Source organism: Neomonachus schauinslandi, chromosome 6 (assembly GCF_002201575.2).
Source record: "Neomonachus schauinslandi chromosome 6, ASM220157v2, whole genome shotgun sequence".
NCBI classification, from domain to species: domain Eukaryota; kingdom Metazoa; phylum Chordata; class Mammalia; order Carnivora; family Phocidae; genus Neomonachus; species Neomonachus schauinslandi.
Window position 1 is genome coordinate 24,777,890 of NC_058408.1, and position 27,232 is coordinate 24,805,121.

General features: G+C 43.8%; 2 protein-coding genes across 4 annotated transcripts in view; one reads left to right on the forward strand and one right to left on the reverse strand.

Moving 5' to 3' along the window:
• Window positions 1-11: 11 nt before the first annotated feature.
• ELK4 (ETS transcription factor ELK4) lies at window positions 12-24,803 on the forward strand. Of its 3 annotated transcripts, XR_002480114.2 has the most exons (6): window positions 12-133; window positions 7,119-7,334; window positions 8,407-9,276; window positions 10,517-10,633; window positions 12,376-12,544; window positions 24,686-24,803. XR_002480114.2 is itself a non-coding variant. In XM_021686551.1 (5 exons), exons 2-5 carry the CDS (start codon window positions 7,128-7,130, stop codon window positions 12,472-12,474), a joined length of 1,293 nt encoding a protein of 430 aa, XP_021542226.1. In that variant the 5' UTR covers window positions 12-133; window positions 7,119-7,127; the 3' UTR covers window positions 12,475-13,131. The 3 variants fall into 3 exon arrangements, 2 of the variants coding, with proteins under 2 accessions (XP_021542226.1, XP_021542227.1); XM_021686551.1 differs by lacking the exon at window positions 24,686-24,803 and having other exon boundaries at window positions 12,376-13,131; XM_021686552.1 differs by lacking the exons at window positions 12-133; window positions 24,686-24,803 and adding an exon at window positions 375-391 and having other exon boundaries at window positions 12,376-13,131.
• MFSD4A (major facilitator superfamily domain containing 4A) overlaps window positions 24,449-27,232 on the reverse strand; it is a 39,163-nt gene continuing 36,379 nt past the window's right edge. The window contains exon 11 of the mRNA XM_044916051.1: window positions 24,449-26,704. Within this exon, the coding sequence (XP_044771986.1) occupies window positions 26,649-26,704 (56 nt within the window). The 3' untranslated portion in view covers window positions 24,449-26,648. The remainder of the gene's footprint in view (window positions 26,705-27,232) is intronic.

Here is a 27,232-nt window from a genome sequence, read left to right on the forward strand (position 1 = left end):
CTTCTTCGGCTCCGCCGCGGGGGTCGCAGCGGCTGCCGCGCCGTCCTCGAGCTCCCAGCGTGAGGAGGCGGCGGGCAGAGAGAAGCATCACGCTCCAGGCGGAGACCCAGAGGGAACCCCGCGGGCGGCCTCGGTGAGCGGCGCGCCCCGTCCACCCCGCGCCTCATTCGGGCTCTCGCGGCCGCCGCCCCCTGCCGCGGGGAGCGGGGGGGGGGGGGCAGGAGCCAGGGGAGGGGGGAGGAGGCGGCACAACAGGAAGTGAGCGTGGCGGCGGGGGCGGGCGCGCGCTCCCCTGGGACCCGCCCCCGGCCCGCCCTGCCCGGGCCGCGGCCCCCGCCCCGCGGCGCGCAGGTGGACGGCGGAGCGCTCGGTCCCCCGCTTCGACCCTCAGGTCCCTGGGGCACAGGGTGGCAGTGGCTCTTTGGCTTGGAGGCGGGGGGCGAATTCTGACTCTTTGTGGTGACAGGAAGTTGGAAAATGAAAGTACAGTAATTCAGAGCTTACCGAGGCCGCGTGAGGTTGCGGCTCTTCCCCGGACTTTGATCTGCTCTGGGGCACACGGTCACCGAAGTTTCTTCCTTTACCCAAGCTCGCTGTTCATCCGGTGTCAAGTTTCATTTCTTTTTCTACTTCTGTCCCGCGAGCCCTTTCCCCCCCTTGACTTTGCGCTTAATGTACAGCTGCCGCGAGGCTGGTCGCCGCTTGGTTCCTGGGAGGATCAATTGGAAACATCTTTTGGGGGCGGAATATTAATTAACTGGCCTTGGCAGGAAATAAGGGGGATTGTTGACTGACGGAAGTAGTCAAAACATACACAGTTGGCTTTTTCCCAGGCTGTTGAAGTTTAGGGCATTTGAAGTTGAGGGCATTCACATGAAGACTCTGGAGTCTCTTCCTCATCACACCAGTGGATCAGGTCCTCCCTTCCCTTTTGCCGGCTCCCAGCCACCACCCCACTGCGCGGAAAACTTGGTGCTTTAATATTTAGGACTGTTAGTGGTGTTTCCATTAAAATGTTGTATGATTCCGCCCACCCTCCCCCACCTCCCCGTCAGGAACTCCCTTCTCTTTGATTTTACTTAAACGGTAAAACTGCGAATGTGAAATCCATTACATTCTTAGGGAAATGCTTTCAAGTTTTACTGCAATGTAATTATACTTTTAATATATGTATATATTTTTTAAGATTTTATTTATTTATTTGACAGAGAGAGACAGGGAGAGAGGGAATACAAGCAGGGGGAGTGGGAGAGGGAGAAGCAGGCTCTCTGCCGAGCAGGGGGCCCAATGCAGGGCTCGATCTCAGGATCCTGGGAACATGACCTGACCCGAAGGCAGGCACTTAACGACTGAGCCACCCAAGCGCCCCAACTTTTAATATGTTCTTAATATAGGGTACTGTACTGTGTTAAGAGATTCCTGGTTACTTTTTTTTTTTTTAAAGATTTATTTATTTATTTGAGAGAGCGAGAATGAGAGAGAGTACATGAGAGGGGGGAGGGTCAGAGGGAGAAGCAGGCTCCTCACTGAGCAGGGAGCCCGATGCGGGACCCGATCCCGGGACTCCAGGATCATGACCTGAGCCGAAGGCAGTCGCTTAACCAACTGAGCCACCCAGGCGCCCTCCTGGTTACTTTTTGTAAAGAATGGTGATTTTAGTTCAAAACTAGTCTTGATACATAATTGTTTTTGTTTTTTTTTAAAGATTTTATTTATTTATTTGAGAGAGAGAATGAGACAGAGAGAGAGCATGAGGGGGAGGGTCAGAGGAAGAAGCAGACTGCCCGCTGAGCAGGGAGCCCAAGGCGGGACTCAGTCCTGGCGCTCCAGGATCATGACCTGAGGCGAAGGCAGCCGCCCAACCAACTGAGCCACCCAGGGGCCCCTGGTTTTGTTTTATTTAAGCAGCACGCTGAATTTGGAGACCGTTAGTATTTGGGTCTTAGCTGCTGTTTCTGAAAAATAGTTGGGCTATGGGTCACCACAGCAACTGGACTGTGTGTATTATAAACATGTTTAGGGTGGAAAAAGTTTAATTTACTAGAGAGTTCCTTTCCCTAATAGGTTATTTCAACATGCTTTCTTTCAGTTTACGTCTTGGATTGACCTATTTTTGAGGTGTTAAGGTAGAATCAGTTACGTTTTCAACATTTTAACTCCTCAGTCACGTTCTTTCATTTGCAACAGTTAAGTATTTCTCTCCCTCATTATACTTCTGAAAAGCTAATTTTAGAAAACTTGAGTTTTTCCATGAAGGAAAGTAAAGGTTTTTATTGATAAGTAGCTAGAATAAAAGTATTTGTATTTTTCAACTTGTCATTTCACCTTTTTAATAACTGTCTTCTGGAAGTTTTTTTCTTTAGATCTCTTTTATGGCTGAGGAAATAATTGAATTTCGTGTTGATAGCACACTTTTAGGAACTGAAATGAAGAGGTTCAACTTGACTGTATACCCAGAGGTTCACCAGCTTTTCAATCAGAGTATGACCTGATTCCAGAATTGAATGAATAAAATACTCCTTTATTTTATTTATTTATTTTTTTAAAGATTTTATTTATTTATTTGACAGAGAGACACAGCGAGAGAGGGAACACAAGCAGGGGGAGTGGGAGAGGGAGAAGCAGGCCTCCCGCGGAGCAGGGAGCTCCATGTGGGGCTCGATCCCAGGAGCCTGGGATCATGACCTGAGCTGAAGGCAGACGCTTAACGACTGAGCCACCCAGGCGCCCCTAAAATACTCCTTTAAAGTACCCACTGAAGATGTCCATTTTATATCCATGTTAGTTTTTTGCAAAAGAACATTCTTTTCCAGGGCTTCATTCCAAAACCACGATGCCCTTTGATTCTAAACAACCTTCTATCCCAGAGGCACTGAAAAGTACTAAAAAAGCATCAGCATTTTCCCCAACAGTTGGGTTCTGCCCTGAAGTAGCAGCAGCTCACCAGCATTTGACTCAGTCCGTGCGCTCCCCTAATAACCAGGAGGGAAGGTAGAAGTTAAAAGGTGAAACCTGAACCCCTATGGGTGCACACCCACACTTTGGGGACCCTCCCCTTTGCCCAGGATGGCACTGTGTGTTCACTGTGGAGATGGTGATGCTTATTTCTGTCTTTGCATCCATACCTTAGCCATTATAAACCCGTGGGGCTCAAGCATTATCTACATGATAGGTAGTAAGGATTTAGTTTGGGAATTTTCCCAAAAACAAATGGAATTACAGGTACCAAATTCGTAGTCATTTTGAGATTTCAGTTCTCTGTCCTTCATCTTCTCCCCTCCCTCTCTCTGTCCCCTACCTCCCGTTTCCCCTCTTTCCCCTCCCCCTGGTGTTCTCCCTCTCCCTCCCTCTCTCTCTCTCTCTCTCTCTCTCTCTCTCTCTCACACACACAGACACTCACACCCCGACCCCTATAAGCATTTTTTTTTTTTTTCAAGTAGGCTCCATGCCCAGCATGGAGCCCAGTGTGGGGCTTGAACTCAGGACCCTGAGATCAAGACCTGAGCTGAGATCAAGAGTGTAGACACTTAACTGATAAGCCACCAGGAGCCCCCCTAGGCATTCTTGATATGAAGATGATGTCTGGAAATATGGAGACAGTTCTTCAGTTAAGCTAAAATTTACTAGGTAGTAGTTTTAACAGGTGTAGACTAAAAAAAAAAAAAAAATCATTTAGATGGGAAACATGTAATTAAAAGTAGCCATGAACAGACATCATTAGAAGAAAGGGTCTCTGGTAAATTGAGAAAAATGGTATTCCTCCCCCCCCCACCCCATACTTGATGGATCATAATATAAAATCACTTTTTTTTATTTAAAAGATTTTATTTATTTATTTGACAGAGAAAGAGACAGCGAGAGAGGGAACACAAGCAGGGGGAGTGGGAGAGGGAGAAGCAGGCCTCCCACTGAGCAGGGAGCCTGACGTGGGGCTCGATCCCAGGACCCTGGCAGACGCTTAACGACTGAGCCACCCAGGCACCCCTAAAATCATTCTTTTTTATTTAAGTAAGCCCTGTGCTCAACCTGGGGCTTGAACTCAGAATCCCAAGATCAAAAGTCACATGCTCTACTGACTGAGCCAGCCAGGTAACCCCTAAAACTACTCTTTTAACTCAGCTTAGGTGAGGCTGTGGGAAAGGTTAGTGGGCAGGGTTACTTAGCATCAAAGTTGCACTTCATATTTGTTAGGCCATTATCACTTAGTATCTTATTGTAATACTTGTTATAACCTACTGGTGATGTGAATGCAGTTATCCACCTAGGGAATGGTTCTGATGAACAGAGTTTGTGACTGTGATGAGAGAAACTTGGATTCATGGGCTCAGCTTCTCCATTAACTGTGACTGGGGACATCTCCTGCTTCCTGTTCTTTTTTATTTTCCCATCTCTACTTTTGGATGACAGTATCTGTAACCAGCTTCGAAGCAACGACTAAGGATTATTGGAGGACATTTTGAGTGTCTTGGAAAAGTTCTAGAAACCCAGCTATCTTCCGCTGCAGTTTCTCATCTGCCTTTTTTGGGAGCAGACATAGTTGACCTTAAAGGATCCCATTCTTTGTGAGTTACACGTTGTTAGAATTAGGCTTCTAAGGCCTACGGTTTTGTAATATTTGTAGTGTTAGTTTGTTTTTAGCGTCTTTATTGAGATAAAATTCATCTACTTAAGTTGTACAATATGGTGGTTTTAGTATATTCAAAGAGTTGTGTAACTACCACCACAATCTTAAGTTTAGAATATTTACATCACCCCATTAGCAGTAACTCCCCATTCGTCTGTCCACCCAGCCCCTAGCAACCACTGATCCACTTTCTGTGTTGAATGCATTTGCCTATTCTGGACATTTCATATAAATGGAAATACAATATGTGGTCTTTTGTGGCTGGCATCTTTCACTTAACGTAACATTTTCAAGGTTTGTCCATGTTGTAGCATGTACTAGTACTTTAGTCCTTTTTCTGGCTAAATAATACTCCACCGTGTAGTTATACCACATTTTGCCTGTCCATTCATCAGTTGATGGACATTTGGTTGTTTCTACTTTTTGGGTATTGTTATGGAATAATGTTGCTGTAAACACTCCGGTGCACGTGTCTGCGTGGACATGTATTTTCAGTGCTTTTGGGTATGTACCTAGGAGTGGAATTGCTGGGTCATATGGTAACTCTGTTTAGCATTTTGAGGAACTATCACACTGGTTTCCAAAGTGGCTATACCATTTTCCATTCCTACCAGCAATGCATGAGGGATTCACTTTCTTTACATCCTAGCCAACACTTCTTATTGTCTTTTTGATTACAGCCATCCTAATAGGTGTGAAGTGGTATCTCATGTGGTTTTGATTTTCAGTTCCCTAATAACTAATGTTGAGTACCTTTTCATGAGCTTATTGTCAGTTTGTCTACTTTGAAGATATGTCTTTGCAAATCTTTTGCCTAGTTTCTGGTTTTTTTTTAAATTTTAAGAATTTTTTTTTTTTTTTTTTAAGATTTTAAGTAATCTCTACACCCATTGTGGGGCTTGAACTCACAACCCTGAGATCAAGAGTTGCATGCTCCACTGACTGAGCCAGCCAGGCGCCCCTAATTATGAGAATTTTGGGGGCACCTGGGTAGCTCAATCGGTTGAGTGTCCGACTCTTGATATCAGCTCAGGTCATTTTCTCAGGGTCCTGGGATTGAGCCCTATATGGGGCTCCACATTCAGTGGGGAGTCTGCTTGAGGATTTTTCTTTTTTCTTTTTTTTTTAAGATTTTATTTATTTATTTGACAGAGAGAGACACTGCAAGAGAGGGAACACAAGCAGGGGGAGCGGGAGAGGGAGAAGCAGGCTTCCTGCTGAGCAGGAACCCGGATTTGGGGCTAGATCCCAGGACTCTGGGATCATGACCTGAGCTGAAGGCAGACGCTTAATGACTGAGCCACCCAGGAACCCCGAGGATTTTTCTTCCTCTCCCCCGGCTTGTGTGCCTTCTCTCTTTCTCAAATAAATAAATAAATCTATTTTTTTTTAAAAGATTTTGTTTATTTGAGAGAGAGCACAAGGGGGTGGGGGGGAGCAGCAGAGTCAGAGGGAGAAGCAGGCTCCCCACCAAGCAGGGAGTCCAACTTGGGGCTTGATCCCAGGATCCTGAGATCACGACCCGAGCCGAAGGTAGACACCCAACCAATTGAGCCACCCAGGCACCCTAAATAAATAAATCTTTTTAAAAAATTCCTTTAGAAACAAAGAATTCTCTGGCCCAAAATGTCAGTAGAGCCAAAATTGAGAAACTCTGGCCTGAACAGGGAGATCCTAAAACCTGAGATATTGAATGATTTTTCATTTCATGTCTTGATAATCAGATAAAGGCCACTAATCAAATAAAGGAGGATCTATAGGGGCGCCTGGCTGGCTCAGTCAGTAGAGCATGCGATTCTTGATCTCAGTGTCATAAGTTCAAGCCCCACGTTGGGCATGGAGCCTTCTTTAAAAAAAAAAAAAAAAAAAAAAAAAGGAGTAACCCTGTGGGCAGAGTGGTGACAGAACTTGTAAATTAAATCAGGGAGCATTTTCTGAATTTTCAGTGCTGCCAATTTAAATGTAAATTTATGAGAACGGAAATGATTTGGAGGAGAAATGCCAATGGAGCAAAAGTAGATTTATTCCCTACATCTTCGGGCCACCATGAGACACACACATACTCCTGGCAAATAAACCAAGTTGCTTGATTTAAATGGTGGTCTCAGAGGATAGGACAATGAGGTTTTCAGATAAAACTCAGGAACAGCGGTACTCTGGTGACCTACAGTCCTCAGACTGCTCCTGTGACTTATGGAACTCACTTTCTCTCCCAGCAAGGCTTTTCTTAAGCAATGTGGCTTGCTTAAGAGCAGATTGCCTGGGTTTAAATGTCAGCTCCATCATTTAGTTGCTTAGCCTCAGACAAGTGACTTAACTCTTTTCTGAATCAGTTTTTTCAAATGTAAAATGAGGCTGCAACAGTATCTGTTTTGTAGGATTGTTGTGGGAATGAAATGAAGTAATACATTTGGAGCACAGTGCCTGGCATATGGTGTCCTGTACGTGTTGGCTGTTAATATTATTATATGTCTTATCTGTACGCCTCTTTCAGCTCATTGCTATGGACAGTGCTATCACCCTGTGGCAGTTCCTCCTTCAGCTCCTACAGGAGCCTCAGAACAAGCACATGATCAGCTGGACCTCTAATGATGGAGAGTTCAAGCTCTTGCAGGCAGAAGAGGTGGCTCGTCTCTGGGGGATTCGTAAGAACAAGCCTAATATGAATTACGACAAACTCAGCCGAGCCCTCAGATACTATTATGTAAAGGTAATACACATCCACCTCAAAATAAGAATTGTTTCTCTCTTCTATTGAGATTATAAGGTACTAATGTCCTTTTTTATTTGAGGTATAATTGACATAAAACATTATATTAGTTTTAGGTGTACAACATAATGATTTGATATTTGTGTACATTGCAAAATGATCACTGTCCTGGTTTATTTTCATCCAATTTATTTCATAACTTCAGCAGTTTGGAATTAGGATGAAACATGTAAATGTTCCAGCTCTATTTCTGCAGTCCCACTGCTCACGCATATGTTGTTCCTAATTGCAGTTGTCTGTAAAGAAAAAGTGAGTATAGGGTTGGAATAAGGAAAAGAAAATTTGAGATTCTTGAGGACAAAATAAAACATATATATCATAATTTAAAAGTCACATATATGCTTTTATTTTTAGCTTTATTTTTTAATTTAACCCAGAGAACGCAAGTTAATACTTTAAAGAATAGTTGTTAATACACAGATTTGATTTCTTAGTTAAAATTTATTTTTTGCTTAATTTCCTATTATTTTGGATACATTCTTGGGCTCTGAGGTGAAATGAATGGCTCAAATGGATAGAATTAGAATGAGAAGCTGAGATCTTAATTTCTTTCACTTTTAAGTGGTTGGTCTTACCAGTTCCCCCCAAGGTGGGTGTGAGGTAAGAAAGAACTGGAACTTCGGAAAGAAGTAGAAGGCCCAGAAGAAGTAATGTTCTCTTCCTTTGTGCTTACTCAGGATGCGAATGGCTGGTATCTTTGGAATTGTTTGAGACCACAGTTCAGTGATCTTTGACTTAATACAAATAATTTGGTTGAGGGTGTTAGGCAATTGAAAACCTCTCTTTTACGTAATATGTCATTTCAGTTGTTCATAAGACATTTAAATATGCTCAGCTCATGTTCCATAGCGCTAGGACCTGGGTTTGGTATGGCTAGATAAATGAAGGTGATTTTGAGGCTCTCAAGTAAACTACTTGCCAAATAGAGACCCTTATGAAGTCACCTTCTTCCTGAGCTGTGAGAGGTACATTTGCAAGAAAATATAAGCATGCTTATTTTATTTATCTACAGAATATCATTAAAAAAGTGAATGGTCAGAAGTTTGTGTACAAGTTTGTGTCTTACCCAGAGATTCTGAAAATGGACCCATTGACCGTGGGCAGGACTGAGGGAGACTGTGACGCTGTGAGCTGCAGTGAAGTCGGCGGCAGCTGCAGGGACCCTGAGAGTGGGGGCAGAGAGAAGCCCCCGCAGCCCGGGGCCCGGGCCTCCAGCCGCAACGACTACATACACTCCGGCTTGTATTCTTCCTTTACTCTCAACTCTTTGAACTCCTCCAGTAAGAAGCTCTTCAAACCTATAAAGATTGAGAGTTCAGCTGAGAAGCTGGCAGAGAAGAAGCCGCCTCAGGAGCCAACACCGTCTGTCATCAAATTCGTAACAACACCTTCCAAAAAGCTGCCAGTTGAACCTGTTGCCGCCGCCCTGTCAGGAGGCCCAAGCATTTCACCATCTCCGGAAGAAGCGCTCCAGGTGTTGGAGACTTTGGCTTCCCCCAGACTGCCTTCCCTGGAAGCCCCAGCCTCTGCAGCCGGTGGCACCCCCGCCTTTGCCACGCCCCCCATCTCCGCCTCCCCTTCTGTGCAGGAGCCCCCCAGGACCCCTTCACCGCCGCTGAGTCCCAACCCTGACATTGACACCGACATCGAGTCCGTGGCCTCGCAGCCCATGGAACTTCCCGAGAACTTGTCACTGGAACCTAAAGACCAGGATTCAGCTTTGCTGGGAAAGGACAAAACAAGTAATTCCTCAAGATCCAAGAAACCCAAAGGCTTAGAGCTGGCGCCCATCCTTGTGATCACGGGCAGTGACCCGAGCCCCCTGGGAATATTGAGCCCGTCTCTCCCCACAGCTTCTCTTACACCAGCACTTTTCTCACAGGTAACCGCCTCTTGCTTTCTGGAGCCACCGATGTTTGCACTGACCCCCCCCCCCTTTTAAAACAAATCCAGAATCGACCACTGCCCGTTCTCATGCTGCTACTTAAGTCTGTCTTAAAAAGGTGGGCTGTGACCCCGTGAAAGTAACCCAGTTCCGCACCTAATCGGAACTGCTGCAGGCGAGATTTGGAGGAGCGTTCTAAAAGAACTCATTGTCTCTGCAAGCCAAGAAATATTTGTCAACTTCCTCCTAAAACTATTCTCGCTCGCTCTCTTTTTTTGGGGGGGGGGGGTCTTATAAAACTCATTGGTATCTTATACAAAAATACTGATAACGTCAAAAGCTAGAAAACAAATCCTGAGAACCTTAAGAAAACCAACTGGTGTGATGTTGAGAAACAAGTTTGTACAGTTAACATTAGCTATTTCTTAACTTGCTCATCTCCTATAACATTTATTTATTTATTTAAGAGAGGTGGTGGAGAGGGAGAGAGAGAAAATCTTTTTTTTTTTTTAAGATTTTATTTCTTTGACAGAGAGAGACACAGCGAGAGAGGGAACACAAGCAGGGGGAGTGGGAGAGGGGGAAGCAGGCTTCCCGCAGAGCAGGGAGCCCGATGCAGGGCTCGATCCCAGGATCCTGGGATCATGACCTGAGCCGAAATCAAGAGTCCAACGCTTAACTGAGCTACCCAGGCGCCTCCCTCGTAACATTTAAATAGGTGAATCCAGACCTCCCATTACTAAGGAGAACTGTGTTTGTGACTTTAGTTACCCGTTATTTCTCTGCACTTGACCAGATTGGTTTCTCTATTTGGGAAAGACCCTACAAAACACAGGTTAGAAAATATTTTGCCCTTTATCTTTCTTAGGTTGTAAAAATAATTTCTGAGCTTTTCCTCATGGTAAAATTTCAGACATACTTAGTGGAGAAGAGGACAATATTTGGGTTCAGGGTTGGGGCACCTGGGTGGCTCAGTCAGTTAAGTGTCTGCCTTCCGCTCAGGTCATGTTCCCGGGGTCCTGGGATCGAGCCCCGCGTCAGGCTCCCTACTCGGCGGGAAGCCAGCTTCTCTCTCTCCCTCAGCGCCCCTCCGCAACCCCCCCTTGTGTGCATGCTCTGTCTCTCTCAGATAAATAAATTAAAATATTTGGGTTCACGGCTATTGGTGTATTATTATAAGGTTGAAACATAATCCTGGTGAGTCACTTAGTGACCGTCTTTGTTCTGCATGTTGCAGACGCCCATCTTACTGACGCCGAGCCCCTTGCTCTCCAGCATCCACTTCTGGAGTACTCTCAGCCCTGTTGCTCCTCTGAGTCCAGCCAGACTGCAAGGTGCTAACACACTCTTCCAGGTGAGTCACCTCCAAGCCTGTCTCCTGCAGTTGGGGCCTGGCACATGAAGAAAGAGAAAGGCCGTGTCTTCACTCTTCAGTCTCCTCATTATAAAACTTCTGTTTAATAAATATGCTCTACGAGGGTTGATTGGCCAGCCGGCAAACGACTCTGACAGATACAGCCACGCTTCCTTTTCATTCTTTACTGTTACATACATTTCAGTTAGACCCGTTAGTGTTCAGTACTGTAGTAGATTTTGAACCCACCCAGTTTCTTTGTCATTTTAAGTGCTAGAAATCCTTTTTTTTTTTTTCTTGGAAAAGAAAATACACACGTGTGAAAATTTGCGGGAGAATCTGCACACAGGTCTCCTCTTTTACCTGAGGATTTTTAAAAAAGAAAACTTTTGAGAATGGTCTATCAAATACTCCCATTTCTCACTCATTTAGAATTGATACTTATCAATATTTTAAATATATGTTTAAAAAAATGGGTATTGTAGTATCCCTTAACTGAGATCATAGGAAAGGTCTCACAGCTTTTTTTTTTTTTTTTTTAAGATTTTATTTATTTATTTGAGAGAGAGAGCACATGAGAGGGGGTAAGGTCAGAGGGAGAAGCAGACTCCCCGCCGAGCAGGGAGCCCGATGCGGGACTCGATCCGGGGACTCCAGGATCATGACCTGAGCCGAAGGCAGTCGCTCAACCAACTGAGCCACCCAGGCGCCCCAGGTCTCACAGCTTTTAACCATTATTTTTCCCCAAGCATCTAGACTTTATAAGTTACAGAGTTTATTTTGGTTGATTCATTCACTTATTTAGGGGTAACTCACTGGGAGATTTCTTATATTTTACAATTTAGTTTTTCATTTGTTCTTTTGGAAATGAAATGGTAAAGAAAAAAGAAATGAAAAAAAAATTTTTTTTTTAAATTTATTTATTTATTTGACACAGAGAGACAAAGCAAGAGAGGGAACACAAGCAGGGGGAGTTGGGAGAGGGAGAAGCAGGCCTCCCGTGGAGCAGGGAGCCCGATGTGGGGCTCGATCCCAGGACCCTGGGACCATGACCTGAGCCAAAGGCAGACACTTAATGACTGAGTCACCCAGGCGCCCTGACAAATCTTTCTACTTCTGCATTTTTTTTTTTTTTTTTTGCAAAAAGTTCTAAATTACCGAATGGAAAGAGTGTTGAGAATGTTCCATATTTTATTTTTACATTTTTCTTTGCCTCTCACAGATAATTGAGTTGTAGAGAGATCTGAGACCTTAAAGGCACAGTGCTCGTGCAGTTTCAGTGTGGACTCTCCCTATAGAACTGGTCTTCGAATACATGATGGGGAGCTCTGTTCTAGGATGAGCACCCTGTAACTATTTGCACCAGTTATAGAGTTCATAGACGGGCATCTCTTTCTGGACCTCTTTTTGACTGTCTGTGATTTGCTTTGTAATTGAATTATATTCTGTAGTGTGTGAACTTTCTAAAACCTTTGTGTGAAGTTAAACATAAAGCTGTATACCTTAGGCTATGAGGGAAGGTAGGCCAGAGAGTGTTAATATTTAACATGTAGGACAAGCAGTTTTTTTCTTTAAAGTTTTTCCTGTGACATCATATTCTTCCACGATAAATGGTTCCCACCTTTGTCCCGTGAGTCACTGCAGGCAGCTCTCACATTCTGCCTCAGGGACTGTAGTGGGGACAGAAAGTGAAAGTTGGGGTTGAGTAATAGGATGATAATGTGTTTTATTTTCTTTCTCAGTTTCCTTCTGTACTGAACAGTCATGGACCGTTCACTGTGTCTGGCCTGGATGGACCACCCACCCCTGGCCCATTTTCCCCAGATCTACAGAAAACATAACCTATGCACTTGTGGAATGAGAGAACCAAGGAATAAAGAAACAGAGTTGTTCAACATGATTACATTTGAAGTGAGCAGTTAATAGTTCTACAATGCTAATAATAGACTATTGTGATTTTTGCCATTCCCCATTGAAATGCCTTTTTAAGATTCCCTTTGAATATGACTCAAGTTGGACTGTATATAAAAATGCCTTAATTGGAGTCCAAACTCCACCTCCCTCTTCCTTCCTTCACTCCTTCCTTCCTTCCTTCCTTCCTTTCTAAATATTTTGAGCTTTGTGTTAAAGAAATTTTTGGTGGGGTTTAGCAGCTAGCTATGCTTTGCAAGAGCAGTTAAGAACAAAGTTACTCCTTCTGCCTTATTGGGACCCTTTGGCCAGGAAAACAATGATGCTTTGAGTGTATTATTTGGAGAAATGTGAACTGCAGTTGGCCGTATCTTCAGGACTAAGTGTGTTCTGTGGAATAACTAAAAGTGAGCTGTGTACAAGCAGTGAAGGAAAAGGAATCCTTCCTGTTCACACAAAGTAAGATTGGAGCAGTATTATCAGAGAGATTCTATTTGGCTGTAAAGGGGAACATAGGTAGGCAACTCCACAGAAAGACATCTTACTTACCTTTATCACGTGGGTTTCTTAGCCATAAGTGTGATCTTGTTTGAACCTGTGAACAGAGCATGGAGCCTAGTCTGTTTCAACATAGGAAGATGTTTTAAACTTGGGGTTTAAGATAGTGTTTGCAGCAACCAGTGAGAATAGGGGACCCCATCTCCAGCACGGAAGTGCCGTCAACTCTCTGGGTGGTATGATTATACCCCCGTGGTACACAGCCTGGTAAGTGATGGCTTTTAGGATGAAGCTGGGTTTTGAAATCTTGAGGCATCTCTGAATGAAACATTCAACTGAATGACTTGAAACAACATGTGGGGCTGTCCCAGTTAGAAGAGACTTTTTCTTTCCTGTTCATTTTACCCTATTTTCCACTGCATATTTACCTTCTTTTAAATTTAAGGTTGTTAGGGGTTGTGATAGTTTTAAAGATGTTATTAGGAAGATGAAAAGCAAAGCGAAGCCTCCAAATCTCAGGTGAGGTAAAGATGTGCTTATTTCTTTGACAAAAAAATTTTTTTAAATTAGAGAGCCGCAGAATTTGTTTGGAAATGCTCACACACAGGGATTGGATTGTTCACATCAGTAGTGAGAAATGTAGGCCTTCATCTCTACGTTAGCACATTTATAAAACGTTACCATATGGTAATCAGTGCCAGGTGCAGACTGAGCTGTGGAGCCTCCAGACTGAATTGATACCAGCATCACAGTGGACTCTTCTGAAGAACTTGGCTTTGAAAGTCTAGGATTAGATTATATGCCACCACCACAACACTGCCCATTAACCTCATCTTTTAACTCTAGAAACAGTTCTATAATTGAGTCCCATAAACTAAAGGGAAAGAGGGAGTAAGCATTGGAGGGCTCAAAATGACACTGAGACAAACCAGCGTCTTCCAGATGTAGAATACTCACTTTAAATGTTTCTGTACAGTGTAGAGAAGCTGTAGTGTGAGACGTCCATGCTAGGTTAGTAGGAGTGGAGGGACAGTATTCAGGGAGCTGTCTTATATTTATAGTGTTGAAGACCTGTTGGCGATTCATTTGTGGTCACCAGCTGAAAGATCTGTTCTTGGGGTGTTCTGGAGCGATGGGGAACAGACGGTGGGACTTGTCTCCCACACTGAGTCGTTTACTTTGCATGCTTGTTTGAAATCAGACTTCTCAGGAGCACTTTGGAATAGTTACTAGGTTAATGAATATTTTGTACTTTAAATGTAAGTATTGATGATGGCTTGATTTAACTAGATATTTTAAATTTTGAAAGCACAAAAGTATTTTATCTCTTTGAGTAAGGGAGAAAAGCCATTGGTTGTTTTCATAGACAATATCTTTGAAGATTACCTATCTCAGCACAGGGGTGCCTGGGAACCAAGGGCACCATTAAAACTCAGTCACAGCACCTTCCTAGGAACCAGTTTTCGTGAGTCCTCTGTCTGTAACCCTACCCCGGAAGCCTCCAAGAGGTGTGGGCCTCAGGAGATTGATGATCTGCTTTCTCTTTGAGATCAACTGATGTGGAGAAGTGTGTTTGTGTGTGTGTGTGTGTGTGTGTGTGTGTATTTCCTTTTTTAAATGAAAGTTTACAACCTTAGCTCAAGTGTATGAGGCAGACCGTTCTGTTTGTAAACTACCTCCTTCCTGGAAAAGTCTCAGCTTCATGTTTTTTGAACATCCAGAGTTCTTAGCATCAAAAGGTGACCTACCACTTAGGCTCAGTATTCACTGGGGAGCCTCTGTTTGGTATCTGTAGCTGGAATCCATCACGAGTCATTTTGCCGGGATGATGGCTGGTGGGCCAAAGTAGCCCAAGTTAAGGGAAGGGAGCAGGTTGGATGAGTTTTTGAGATATCTGTCATTATCTTAGCTTTTCAGCTGCCCTCGCCCATATCTACTCATTTGTATGCTGGGAAATGTTTAAAACAACCAGGCTCTCTGAAGGGGAAAAAAAAAAAGTCCTTAAATTGTAGCATTTGCTGATTCCCATGATGTAAATGACTCCCCCTGTGGCTGATTTGAAGCCACTGCCTTCGAGTTGAGAATGGATGAGCACAGCGCTGCTCTCTTGGCCGGCCATCGCCACGTCATTCCAGGCTTGGGTGGGTTTTCACATAATTTCTAAAATCATTTTTTTCTTGTTCCTATGCTGGTTTGTTAAAATACAAAATTAAAATCACATGTCTAACTTCAGTAATTTTTTTTTTTTTAATGGTTTGTCAATGCTTTTGTAATGTAATATTCCTTATGGTGTATTTTGTGTGTTCTAACAAAGGTGAAAACTTCCATTGATTTTTAAAAATACATACTTAAGGGAATAATCCAGAAATCCTCAAAAAGTCAGTGTAAGCTTCTTAGAATTAAAACATAGGTTTAATTTTTCCACATTTTGATGGCTAAAATAGGAGTATAAATTTTTTCTTCAGATTTTGACAGGAAAAAGTAAGCCCATGAGCCCATATATATATACACACACGCGTATGTATATATGGTGAAAGGGTACTGGATTTTTTTAACTGGAAGAATTCCTTGACCTTTTACATACTGTATTAGAGATCCAAAAAGGCACGTCTGTTGAATCTCTTTACCTGGCACAATTTCTAGTTTTCTCCATACTGTGCGTCACTCAGGCTTGGAGGGGAAAGGAAGTCAGAGGCTTGGGATGCTGCGGCCGTCAGAGCAGGCTCTGGGTAGTAACACGGCAGGCCCGTTCTAGCAGGCGTTGTGTGAGGTCTGGCCCAGTAACCTTGTCTTATCCTGATCTCAGAATATTTGTTAGGATTGTGAAGTTCTAAAGGCAGTTTTGTAGGTTTCTAGGGAACGTAAGCCCCTGGACGCACCCCCTGGCACTTCAGGAAAGCGGCCTCCAGCCTTTCTGAGCACACACCTTGCTCAGTAAAAGTTTTTGAACACCAGTTTCCTCTTGCAAAATCATACGTGTGTAGTTGTCAACCGCTGTGTGAAAGTCACATGTGCATTATAAGACAACACAAAAATTGGAATTAAGGATGGTGTAAAAAGGAAATCTTGACTGGAAGTTCCAGTATTTTCTTCTTGCCCCCAGGAGATTGTCTTGTGCACCTTCTGGCAGCACGTGCTCTCTGCCTTGAAGACCACTGACTCAGGATATTGTTTACAGTCTGATCTTGAAAACAAGAGGTGGATGCTTTTGTTGTGATGCATGCAAAAATCCTTTACATGTTTGACCTGATTTTCATGTCAAATCTCTAGAAGTTCAGTTTTGGTTTTTTTTAAAGATTTTATTTATTTATTTGACAGAGAGAGAGAGACAGAGTGAGAGGCAACACAAGCAGGGGGAGTGGGAGAGGGAGAAGCAGGCTTCCCGCTGAGCAGGGAGCCCGATGCAGGGCTCGATCCTAGGACCCCGGGATCATGACCTGAGCCGAAGGCAAACACCCAACGACTGAGCCACCCAGGCGCCCCTCTAGAAGTTCAGTTTGGAAATCTTCAGGAAAAAGGTTGTCTTCAACTTCCTGAAGTGTTATATTAATTCTTTTTCATACATGACCCATTACCGAGTGTTTTCTAGAGCTTCACGCATAGTATTTTTGACAGCCTGTTGTCTCTTTTCTCTCCAAATTAGGTGTGACTCTGTAATTGACTTTTATTTTACTAGTCTGCTTACAAACTTCTTTTGGCCTTATTAGTGTTATGTTTTACCAACAAATTCTGAATTATTTTAAGTTGCTTTATGCAAAACTGTATAACATCCTCCATTTTCTTGCTGCATTCATGAGTTTTGATTTTTTATTTGTTGGAACATTTCAGCATCTGAAGAAATATTTTCCTTGATGGGCCAATGCTACTTATCACTTCCCTAACTTGTATATATTTTAGTTATCCATGCCAGAAATGTAGAATTGTGCTCAGGCGCCGCTCTTAGGCGTATAGACGAGTCTGGAGAGGAGTGTGGGTGTCTTTGTGCAGAAACCTGGGGCTCCGAGTGAATCACCAAACCAATGGGGAAGTTAAAAAGACTACTCACCGTGTTATCTGAGGGAGGGACAGAACATGTTAGTTCTAAATGGAGCTGAGGAGTTAATTGTTCCCCCCACAGAGAAGTGGAGGTCAACATTAATTTTCTTTCTTTAGCAGGTACCCTGACCGGAGAAGGGTTCTATGGAAAACATTTTTGTGAATTATCTTCTTGGTTTTGGGTCAACAAATAAATGTTATTTTTAATGCTGCAGGAATTACACGAAACAAGGTGCCCTGTTATTCCTCTTAGGTCATCAGAATTCTGCTTACTGGAGTTTGAAGTTTTAATCTTAGAATCTAGAATTCTTGTGGGTGGTAGTGTATGAAGCAAGAAAAGAAGGCGGTTTGATTTCATTTCTCGTACTTGGTGGAACCTGTTAGCACAAAAGTCATGTTTTGACCTGTAAACAGAGCAGTCTGAAAGGTGAGTTGTTGATGTGGTTTAAATGTTCCATTTGAAGGTGCCAGTTTCTTCAGGCTTTTCCGAAAAAAAAAAAAAAAAAAATTGCGATAGATTGACAGCCTGCCAGAAAATGGCAGCTGCCAGGATGCTGCCATTCATCGTGAGAGCGGGAGGCCCAGAGTGGCTTGTGCGAGAGGGGAGGCGCGTTGGCTTTCTGGCTTGCCGCAGAAACCAAGATGTTCAAGCTGTTGTTAAGGTCGTTTTAAATGAACCCCCTAACAAAACTCAGGAGGGATACAGTCAAACACAGTAAGGCTCTTGAACTCTAGTTTTTTTAGTTATAATACACATCAGAAAGTTTTGTGAGATTTAAAATTTTATTTTTAAAGATGTAATTGGAAGACTAGAGCATTTCCTTCCAAGTCATTCTGGTGTATCGGCTGAGTACCTGTGTACATGTGGATATGCTGATGTGCTGAGTGTGTGCGTGCGCGTGCGTGGAAATAAATCTTTCAGAGGGAACATAGAGTTTTCATCCTCTAGGATGGCTCCTAGGCTATTTTATACGAAAATTCAAAAAAAGATTGGCCGCACTTTGCAGTTGCCACTTTTAAAAAAGAAATGCCTTGCACATATATTTTTAAATCCCTAGAATTCATCGACCTTTAATTGCTTGCCACCATTTTAGAGCTAGAAGGCTGCCTGTGACATGTGCTGAACAAAGCTGCGTTGACCCGCTCTCCTGCGCGTGCATCGCTGCCCTTTCCTAACATTTCTACACTTCCGCTTTAGTGTAGAATCCTCATTTTGATGGGGTCTAAATTTCTCAGAGAGGAGGTTTATACGAAGTAGTATTTCTAAAGTACAGATTTAACCGTGAATTGATGAAATGGTGGGGGAGTTCTGGCACCGTAGCCTAGTTTATCCTTCTAAACTGTACTGAAGAGCATTAGCAGAAACCTCAGAGTACCTTGGGCTGAATGTTCTTCTCAGCTTTGCCTTGTTTCCCATCTCATAAGGGCCCATTCTGACTCTTGTCCCTCCAAGGATTATGAGCTGTGCTAGGACAAGCCTGGGACCTTCAGGACAAGGGTGGGTGCGCCCTGTGGCCAGGCCAGAGTTCTAGCCAGTAGAATCATTCGAGTATGCCTAGAATAGAGTTCAGAGGTGGGAATGCCATGTACTGGTATTAAATCACTTGGCACTTTTGGGGGCACCATTATTAGCACTGTTTTGTTATTAATAACTGGAAGCACTTAATGATTATTTTAATTTCGACCTAAGGATATTGAGGGTCAGAGAAGTAATGTTTATTTCTCGTTTATGTTTTCTGGAATTAAGACTCTGGAGAAGAGACAAATGGATTACCTAATGAGCCATTCTTTCAGGCTCTGTAAGGTATGCTCTTTTGGCTAGGATATTTTAAAATCATTTACAAGCTTTTAGTATTGTGCTTTGTAGAAATGTATGACTTTTTAACTGATTTGCAATTGATGGAATACACTCAGCTTTGTAAACTATCCACTTTTCTGTTTCTTTCCTGTTTACTCGTTGTTGCTTATTGTCTATGAGACAAGGGACACGGTCCCTTCTAAGACATTTCATATTTTCTGTTTTTGAGGGCAGTATTACCAAGGCCTTTATATGTACATTACATTCAGTGCTTATGTGAGAAGTAGCAATGTCTTACGACCTTCCCTGTTCACGATTAGTGAAACTAACTAATATGCATATATGTAAAGATAGAAATTAATGCAATTAAGTTTTTTGATCCCTTGCGGCCTATTTATTCGGTCCGGCCATTTGATTTTCCTAATCACAGTCATATCGGTTTCTGCACTTTTGCCTTCATGTAGTTTCACTGACCTCTGTGGGTAGGGAAGATTAAATATGAAACACTCAGTCCAGTCATTCTGCTACTGGTAGCTTTGGTTTGAGGTGAATACAATTTTTGACTAAAATTAGTTTCTTAGAATTATGCCCTTCATTGGCCAGATAATTAAGTTGGCTTAAAAAAAAAAAAGTGTATATTTTTGCATTTTGACAGTAATTTTTTATGAGCCTTACTGGATCTTCAGGTGTGGCTATCACATGAAAGTTGAATGTTATTAAATAGTAAACATTTGATTTTCATCTGCCCTGTGTCTGATGCAGAAGAAAAGCATTTGTCTGTTGTGGCATTAACACTGGAGAGAAGTATTCTTTTTTACGTCCCCGTCTTAGTTCGGGATATGCGGTAATAAGAACTTGTCAGGGTGCTTCCCTCCAGCCTAGATCGATTTTCCCCCTTGTTTGTTGAAATCGATCTCTCACAATATCTAGTTTCCACCACTTCTGTGTACACGGAAGGTTTCTGTGTAATGCTGGCGCACACTTACCCGAAGGAATGAATGACGGGTAATGCGTCACTATAACTTGTCTTAAAGTCAGTGTAATTTACATTAGGGAGACCTTCAAAGTATTAAAATTGCTTTTTTCTTCTTTTTCCTAACACTGCAATTGACATGATGGTAACCACTACCATTTATTAAAATCATACTGATTGTTGGTGCAGCGAGAGAGAAGCTGCCATGGCTTCTAGCTCAGCAGTCTGGCCTAGCCTGTTGGGAGGCAAAGGGGTGTTGTTTTAAGGTTGATTAGGATTGACTGTAGCCAGAGTTTCAAACTCTGTTTGAATGTGGCAAAGAACCTTCACACAGAGCGTAGGTAGGTGAGGACGACGATGCGCTAGCACTTTGGGGGCTTTATGATATGCTGCTTTTAAAAGAGAAAAGTGTAGCTGATACTCAGTGCATCTCCAGACATAGCAAGGGGTTGCTCTGATAACCAATCAGGTGACCGTTTTTTCTGTCACTTCAAGTTGTATGCAAAAATTTTGTTAAATTCTGTAATGGTCTTTTTAGAAAGAGGGTATGTTAAAAACAACTATTTTTATGCAGGAACTGACAGAGGAATTTGCTTTGTATAATGGCAAGCTAGCTTTAAGAAAGCACTATAGCAAATTTACTGAAGTCCAAAACTATGTAGACATGTTAATAGATCTATGTGCAACTAGATATGGACAACAATTGTATTTTTTTAAATAAATATTTTTAACAAAATGACTTTCTGAGTTGATTATTCCTCTCACATCCATTGAGCTGGTCTGTGTGGATTCTGTGTTCATCCATGCTAAATAGATAAGTGTAAGTTAAAAGTTCAGTTTCCCAGTGGTTATCATTAAAACCCGCCCTTCAACTATCTGATGCGTATCTACATTAAAATATTTAAAGCCTGAGTTGGGATATAGGTGGTGGAAAGGGGAGACTGTAAAATGATCACTGATGTAAAAAGGAATTAAGAGAACTGCATGGGCTAGAAAAATTATTCACCATGTGAAATAATTTTTTTTTTACTTGTGAATTCCCCCCCCCCTTTTTTTTTTTTTTAAAGATGTTATTTATTTGAGAGAGAGAGGAGAGAGTGCCCACAAGCAGGGGAATGGAAGACAGAGGGAGAGGGAGAAGCAGGCTTCCCGCCGAGCAGGGAGCCCGATGTGGAGCTCAGTCCCAGGATTCTGGGATCATGACTTGAGCCAAAGGCAGACGCCCAAGCGACTCAGCCACCCTGGCGCCCCATGAATTTCACTTTTTAATTTTTTTTTTTTTTAAAGATTTTATTTATTTGACCAGAGAGACACACACAGCGAGAGGGAACACAAGCAGGGGGAGTGGGAGAGGGAGAAGCAGGCTTCCTGCGGAGCAGGGAGCCCAATACGGGGATCGATCCCAGGATGCTGGGAACATGACCTGAGCCGAAGGTAGACGCTTAATGACTGAGCCACCCAGGCGCCCCTCACTTGTTAATTTAAAAAAAATTAATCAGACTCATTCTAGCCCTTACGAGAAGCATGTTTTGCTTATTTCTGCTCTAGACATTGTCTCCTCGTGTAGTTTTTAGCATAAGAAACTGGAGACTTGAGTTTATGAAGTAAATGAAATGAGGCCCTTTCAGAACTGAGTTGATACCATATCCATGGGGGAAAGCGGGAGGCACACATTACATCACAGAGGTCTGCCTCCTATCTCCAGGTGTGGATGACAAGATGGAGTCACAGAGGATTCTTTGGGGGGAAGCAGTGAAGGTGGGGGTAGGCTGTGTTCAGGCGGTTGGGTAGGAACCACTTCTGACGAGTGCTGGATCCTCCTAAGCCACTGTGGTCAAAATATTCCCTAAAACAGGAGTCCCATGAGGTCGAATAAGTTCGGGAAATGGGGGCACCACCTCTTGGAGATGCAAAATACATATTAGAATATGAAAAGCTCTAAGAAATCCTTCAGTAAAAAAGCTTGTTTGATCCACCATTTTCTAACCTTTCTGTGGACACATCCTCCTGAGAAGCATAAGGTCCATTTTGCAATCACTTTGAGTTTTTTTAGATGCATCTAATGACAAAATACTAGCCTAACATTGGGTAATTTCCCAGGGCTTGTGTTAGAAGGTAGGAGAGACTCATTAACGGCTGGAAGCTTTCATACCGATTGTCACTAGAAAGCACAGCACTTACTGTGATATGCCCTGTAACTGGAGTCCATGAAGGTGACTTCCTTTGGGATAACCTTCTGAGGACGGCGTGTCATGAAAACTGAAACCGGAAAGATCATTTCTACCAGATGGAAAGCCCTGGTGTCAAGGCGGTTGCTGGAGCATCACTTTGATGTTAGGATTCCCACGCACTTTGAATACATCGTCATCATCATTGCCAGAAACCCGCTCTCATCAAGGCCACCGTCCACGTTGCCCAGTCCAGCAGTTGATACTCAGTCCTCATGGGAACCCCTGGTGGCATTTGTTATTTCCTCCTCCTCCTTGAGATACTCTTCACGATGCCTTCTAGGAAACCACAGTCCCTCCTGAACTTCTCTTTTCCTGGCTTCTCTCACTTGCTCTGCTGGATCAGATTCTTTCTTCAAACCTCTAGGTGTTGAAGAACCCCAGGGCTCAACCTTCAGCCTCTCAACGTTCTCTCTCTCTCTCGGCGGTCTTCTTCAGTCCCAGGACTTTAAGTGCTGTATGTATGTGACCACGAAATTTGTATCTTTGGGCTTGACTTTGAAGCGCTCAGCTTTGAAATTTACCAGCCTTCTTGATATCCAAGATAGCATCAAAAAATGATCATGTCCGAAACAGAACTCTTGAGTGCTGCCCCCTTCATCTTCCAGTGGTCAATGGCCTTGTCATAGGGCCAGTAACTCAAGTCACATGCACTAGGGTCATCCTAGATTCTTGTCTTCCTCACACCCACGCCCCATCCATCAGCAAATCCTGACTTTCGAAATATAACTTGAACCCAATCACATTCACTACTTCTGGCGCTGCCAACATCGTCCAAGCCATCATCCTGTCTTACATAGTCAAGGCAGTCATGCCCTTGCTGGTGTCCCGGTCTCACTCCTATCCCACGGTTTCTCCTCCACACAACAACCAGAGCATTACTCTTTTTTTTTTTTTTAAGATTTTTTATTTGGGAGAGAATGAGCGAGAGCACACGAGAGGGGTTAGGGTCAGAGGGAGAAGCAGACTCCCTGCCGAGCAGGGAGCCCGATGCGGGACTCGATCTAGGGACTCCAGGATCATGACCTGAGCCGAAGGCAGTCGCTTAACCGACTGAGCCACCCAGGCGCCCCAGAGCATTACTCTTAAGAGTGTAAATGAGGGGCGCCTGGGTGGCTCAGTCGGTTAAGCGACTGCCTTCGGCTCAGGTCATGATCTCAGGGTCCTGGGATCGAGCCCCGCGGGGAGCCCACTTCTCCCTCTGCCTGCCGCTCTTTAAAAAAAAAAACTTTAAATAAATAAAGTGTAAATGAGACCATGTGCCCTGCCTGCTCGCACCTCCCAAGGAGCTCACATAACCACAGGATCCGGACTCCTGCCGCGGCTTGTATGATCCAGCCCCTGGCTGCCACTCCCACCTATTTCCTGCCTCTGTCGCCACCTTGCCCACTGCACTTAAGCCTGGCTGGCCTGTCTACTGCTCCTCAGGGACGACATGCCTATGCTGGCCGACACCCCTGTGCTTGCCCTGTCCCCCGCCCCACAGGCTTGTTCCCCGGTACTCGGAGTCCCTGCTTCTGCACAGTGTCTAGGTTCCGGCACAAAGGGCACCTCCTTAGGAAGGCCTTCCAGAGCATCTCTGGACAGTCTGTCTTCCCACTCCCTTCCCCCCCTGCTTTATCTTCCTCTGTGGCACTCCGTTATCCTTCATCCTGCGGCCTGTTCTTGCTGCCCATCTGTCTTCCACCTCAGTGTAATCCGGGAGGCGGGGGCTTCTCGCTCACGCTCTGCTCTATCTCTGCACCTAATCAGTGCCTTGAACACAGCAGGTACTCCCATCAATCCTTTTAAAACGAATAAAGGAATCCTCTGAAAGACCTCTAGGTCATTCTGTTTTCCTTTAGTGAATCTGGGGTATGTATGGATTAGATTCCTGCCTCCAAGTAGCAGAGGGGCATCTGGGAACAGGATGATCCTGCCGCACTCTGAAATGTAAAAACTCTTAAAAGAGGGAGGATCAGGTAAAAAGCCCTACTTGCTCTGTAACTGATTTTGAAGTGTGGTATAAAAACCCGTCTGCCTTCCCTTATTCTGATTACGTTTAAGAGGGAACAGTGGTTCTCAGTCTTGAGAGTTTTGTTTCTTCTAAAATATCAGCCATGTGAACCTGTAGCTTGAGAGAGACCACTTTTTTTTTTAAGATTTTATTTATTTATTTGACAGAGAGATAGCGAGAGCAGGAACATAAGCAGGGGGAGTGGGAGAGGGAGAAGCAGGCTTCCCGCCGAGCAAGGAGCCCAATGCGGGGCTCGATCCCAGGACCCTGGGATCACGACCTGAGCCGAAGGCAGATGCTTAACGACTGAGCCACCAAGGCGCCCCAAGAGAGACCAATCTTTGGGAAATATTTGGTCATTTGTTTCTGAGCTTCATATAAAAGAATCCGTTGTCCATAATGGATAACACGCTTATTAAATTTAAAATATTTTATTTCAGGAAAGATACACTTAGATTCGTTTCAATCTTGTTTTCTATATTCTTAAATTAATCATGACACCTTAGATAAAGCCAATGATTCTTCTTTCTAAATTTGTATAAAAAGGAAGGATTTTTGTTTTTGTTTTTTTTTAAACCACAAGAAAAATACAACTGCTTTCTTTTTTGTCCAGGTCAGGCACTCCCTCCAGCAGTGAGATTGCACATTTAAGTCTGACAGCCATCAAATACTTGTGAGTATTTACAGATCGAGTTAAAACGACACCCCTAAGACCATCAGCTTTCAAAAAGAATTTGGATCTGTTTGACTTACAATAAATATGTACCAAACATATGAACAATTTTGAAGCTGCTAATGAGGAGGTTTTAAAAATAAAAATTGCTAACATTGATTACGCTGTTTCTCTGTCAGGCATATAATCGTTGCTTCAAACAAAGTCACTTCATTCTTTCAGAAGTCCTTTGAGGTAGGGTACGTGCTTTTAGAAATGTCACTTAGATTAAAAAAAAAAAAAAAAGCCAGGCCGGAAGAGCATCCGTGATCTCTCTGCCCAGGGCCACACACGGCTAGAGGGGGAGGCCAGCGCTCCCACCAAGCTCGCTCCCGCCGGGGTCCCATCAGCACACAGGGTGCCGGCAGACGGGACCAACGCTCAGATGTGGGAGACCCCTGTCCGTGTGGGGCACACCGCTTACACCCATTGCTGAGAACGTGGATCCACTCTCCCTGTTCATACCTGTACGTTCGTACCTACACAGAGAATCTGCAGGTAAACGAATGTACACTCACGGTGATAGCCATTTCACTACTTATGGATGCCTCAGTGCTCTTAACGCTTTCCAAGCGGCCGGCTGGGGATTCCGTCTGTGTTACTAGAGGATTCGCTCTGGGCCGGCAGTATGCTGCACCGTTCGGATCGCTCGGCAGTCCCAGCTTTTTGTTAAAGGAAACAACTTGACATGGTATAAAGAGCTTTTTTTCCTCTATAAAAGATGGAAAGTTTAAATTAGATATTTTGGAGAAATTCTTAGTGCTGTTTCTACACCTTTTATAAGCGCAGTCAATGTCAGTCAAGAAAAACGGAATCTTCATCCCATTCTCCCAGAAACTTCTGGCCAGTTAGCATTGGTTATCAGCAGTGGTATGCAGGTGGATGTTTAACAATGGGCTCTGGGGGCGCGGGCGGGGGCAGGGGGAGAAGAAAAGCCAGGAGGATAGCCTTTGCCGGTTTCTGTGGGGTGAATGCTCCCAGGTGGCTGATCTCCAGCCACCAAACACATTATCGGGGAAAGTGCTGTTGGAAAGAGATGCTCAGGAGCACACCTTTCCACTCTACAGATACAATACACATAAGAAACCTCAAGGAAGTGATGAGTTTTGAGTGGTTATGACCTTTGTTTTTAATGTAATTAATTGTAAGTTTCTATAATTCCATTTTGAATGATGGCTGTGTTTAACAACCAGCTCTCGAAATGAAATTTTAACCATCGGCTTTTATAAGCGAGTCTGAGCTAGCCCAGCACACCAGTGAATTAGTGTCCCAAAGGTAGCAAGATGCAACCTTTCCTTTTCATGTTTTAGACGTTAAATGAACTACCGCTGGCAACAACTGGAATTTGAGGGACTTTGGACTCTCAAAAAGTAAAAAGCACATACATCCTTTAAGCATGCCAGGGAATAACTTGGGGTTTGTTTTTGGCCAATTTAAAATATATCTACATCTAGCCATGATCATTGAACTTTACAATTTCAACTTATTAAACTCCAACTAAAAGTGATCTTCAAACCCAGGCAGGGTGTGGTCCATGCAAGAGGTGGCCAATGGAGTGAAGCGTACGGCTGTCTTCTTCCTTCCCTTCTGGGTGTCCTGGACAGCTCTGACCAAAGATCCAAACCAGGGAAGAGGAAGGGAACTTGAATATCCATCCAGTAAACTTCTAATGATTTGCCCCGGGAGGATCCAGGTTCCCAGAAGTCAATTTAATCTCATCTACCCAACCAAGGATTAGCGGAGAAGATCCGAGCCAAGGCGTGGAGAGATGGGCCTCCACTGCCTCCCCCGATTGTCTCGAACACTTGGGTCTGTGCTGGAGCCCAAGAGCCTGGCGGTCTTTGCCGGCCCCCTTCACCCAGCTTTACCTCTGGTAGCACTCTGAGCTTTCCATTCCTAGGGCTTTGTCCTGGGTAGGAACTACGAAAGAAAAAACAGGTAGCGTGTTTTAGCAGCTCTGACCTGCAGCAATTATTCCTTCTGAGAGTTTACCAGGCTTTTGTTTCTCTGCCATTTTATGGCCCCGCAGGGAGCCAAGTCGAAAGCCAGACTTACTAGTTCTGGCAAACTAGTTGCCAGTTTGTTCTGACTAGTGTCTAGGGCTTGGGGAATAGAGGTTTCTTTTTGTCTCCCAGGAATAGGGAACTCAGTAGGTGTTACTCATTGCATATTCAGCAAACATTTCTCAAACCTAAATGAAGGCTCCGTGCTGAGTGCTACGCTAGGTACCTACCACTTCGGGGAGCAAGGCTATAGTCAGTGCAGACTGGGGTGGGGTGGGGGGCATTGTTCTTCTGGGCCTTTAAACTGAGTGGCCACCTGAGAAAGAGAGGACTGCAGGTACCCGTTCCTTCCATTTTTTTGGTGATTTTTTTTTTTTTTCTTTTATGGAAAGGATGAGGGCTCCGCCTGCGCACCTTCTCTTAAGAACTGGCTCCATGCACAGCT

Excerpts from the sequence above, each read along its gene's own strand:
- ELK4 (XM_021686551.1), top strand. The coding sequence starts at position 7,128 with ATGGACAGTGCTATCACCCTGTGGCAGTTCCTCCTTCAGCTCCTACAG. Across the intron at positions 9,277-10,516 it reads CACCAGCACTTTTCTCACAG|ACGCCCATCTTACTGACGCC; the intron begins GTAACCGCCTCT and ends TGCATGTTGCAG. Across the intron at positions 10,634-12,375 it reads GTGCTAACACACTCTTCCAG|TTTCCTTCTGTACTGAACAG; the intron begins GTGAGTCACCTC and ends TTTCTTTCTCAG.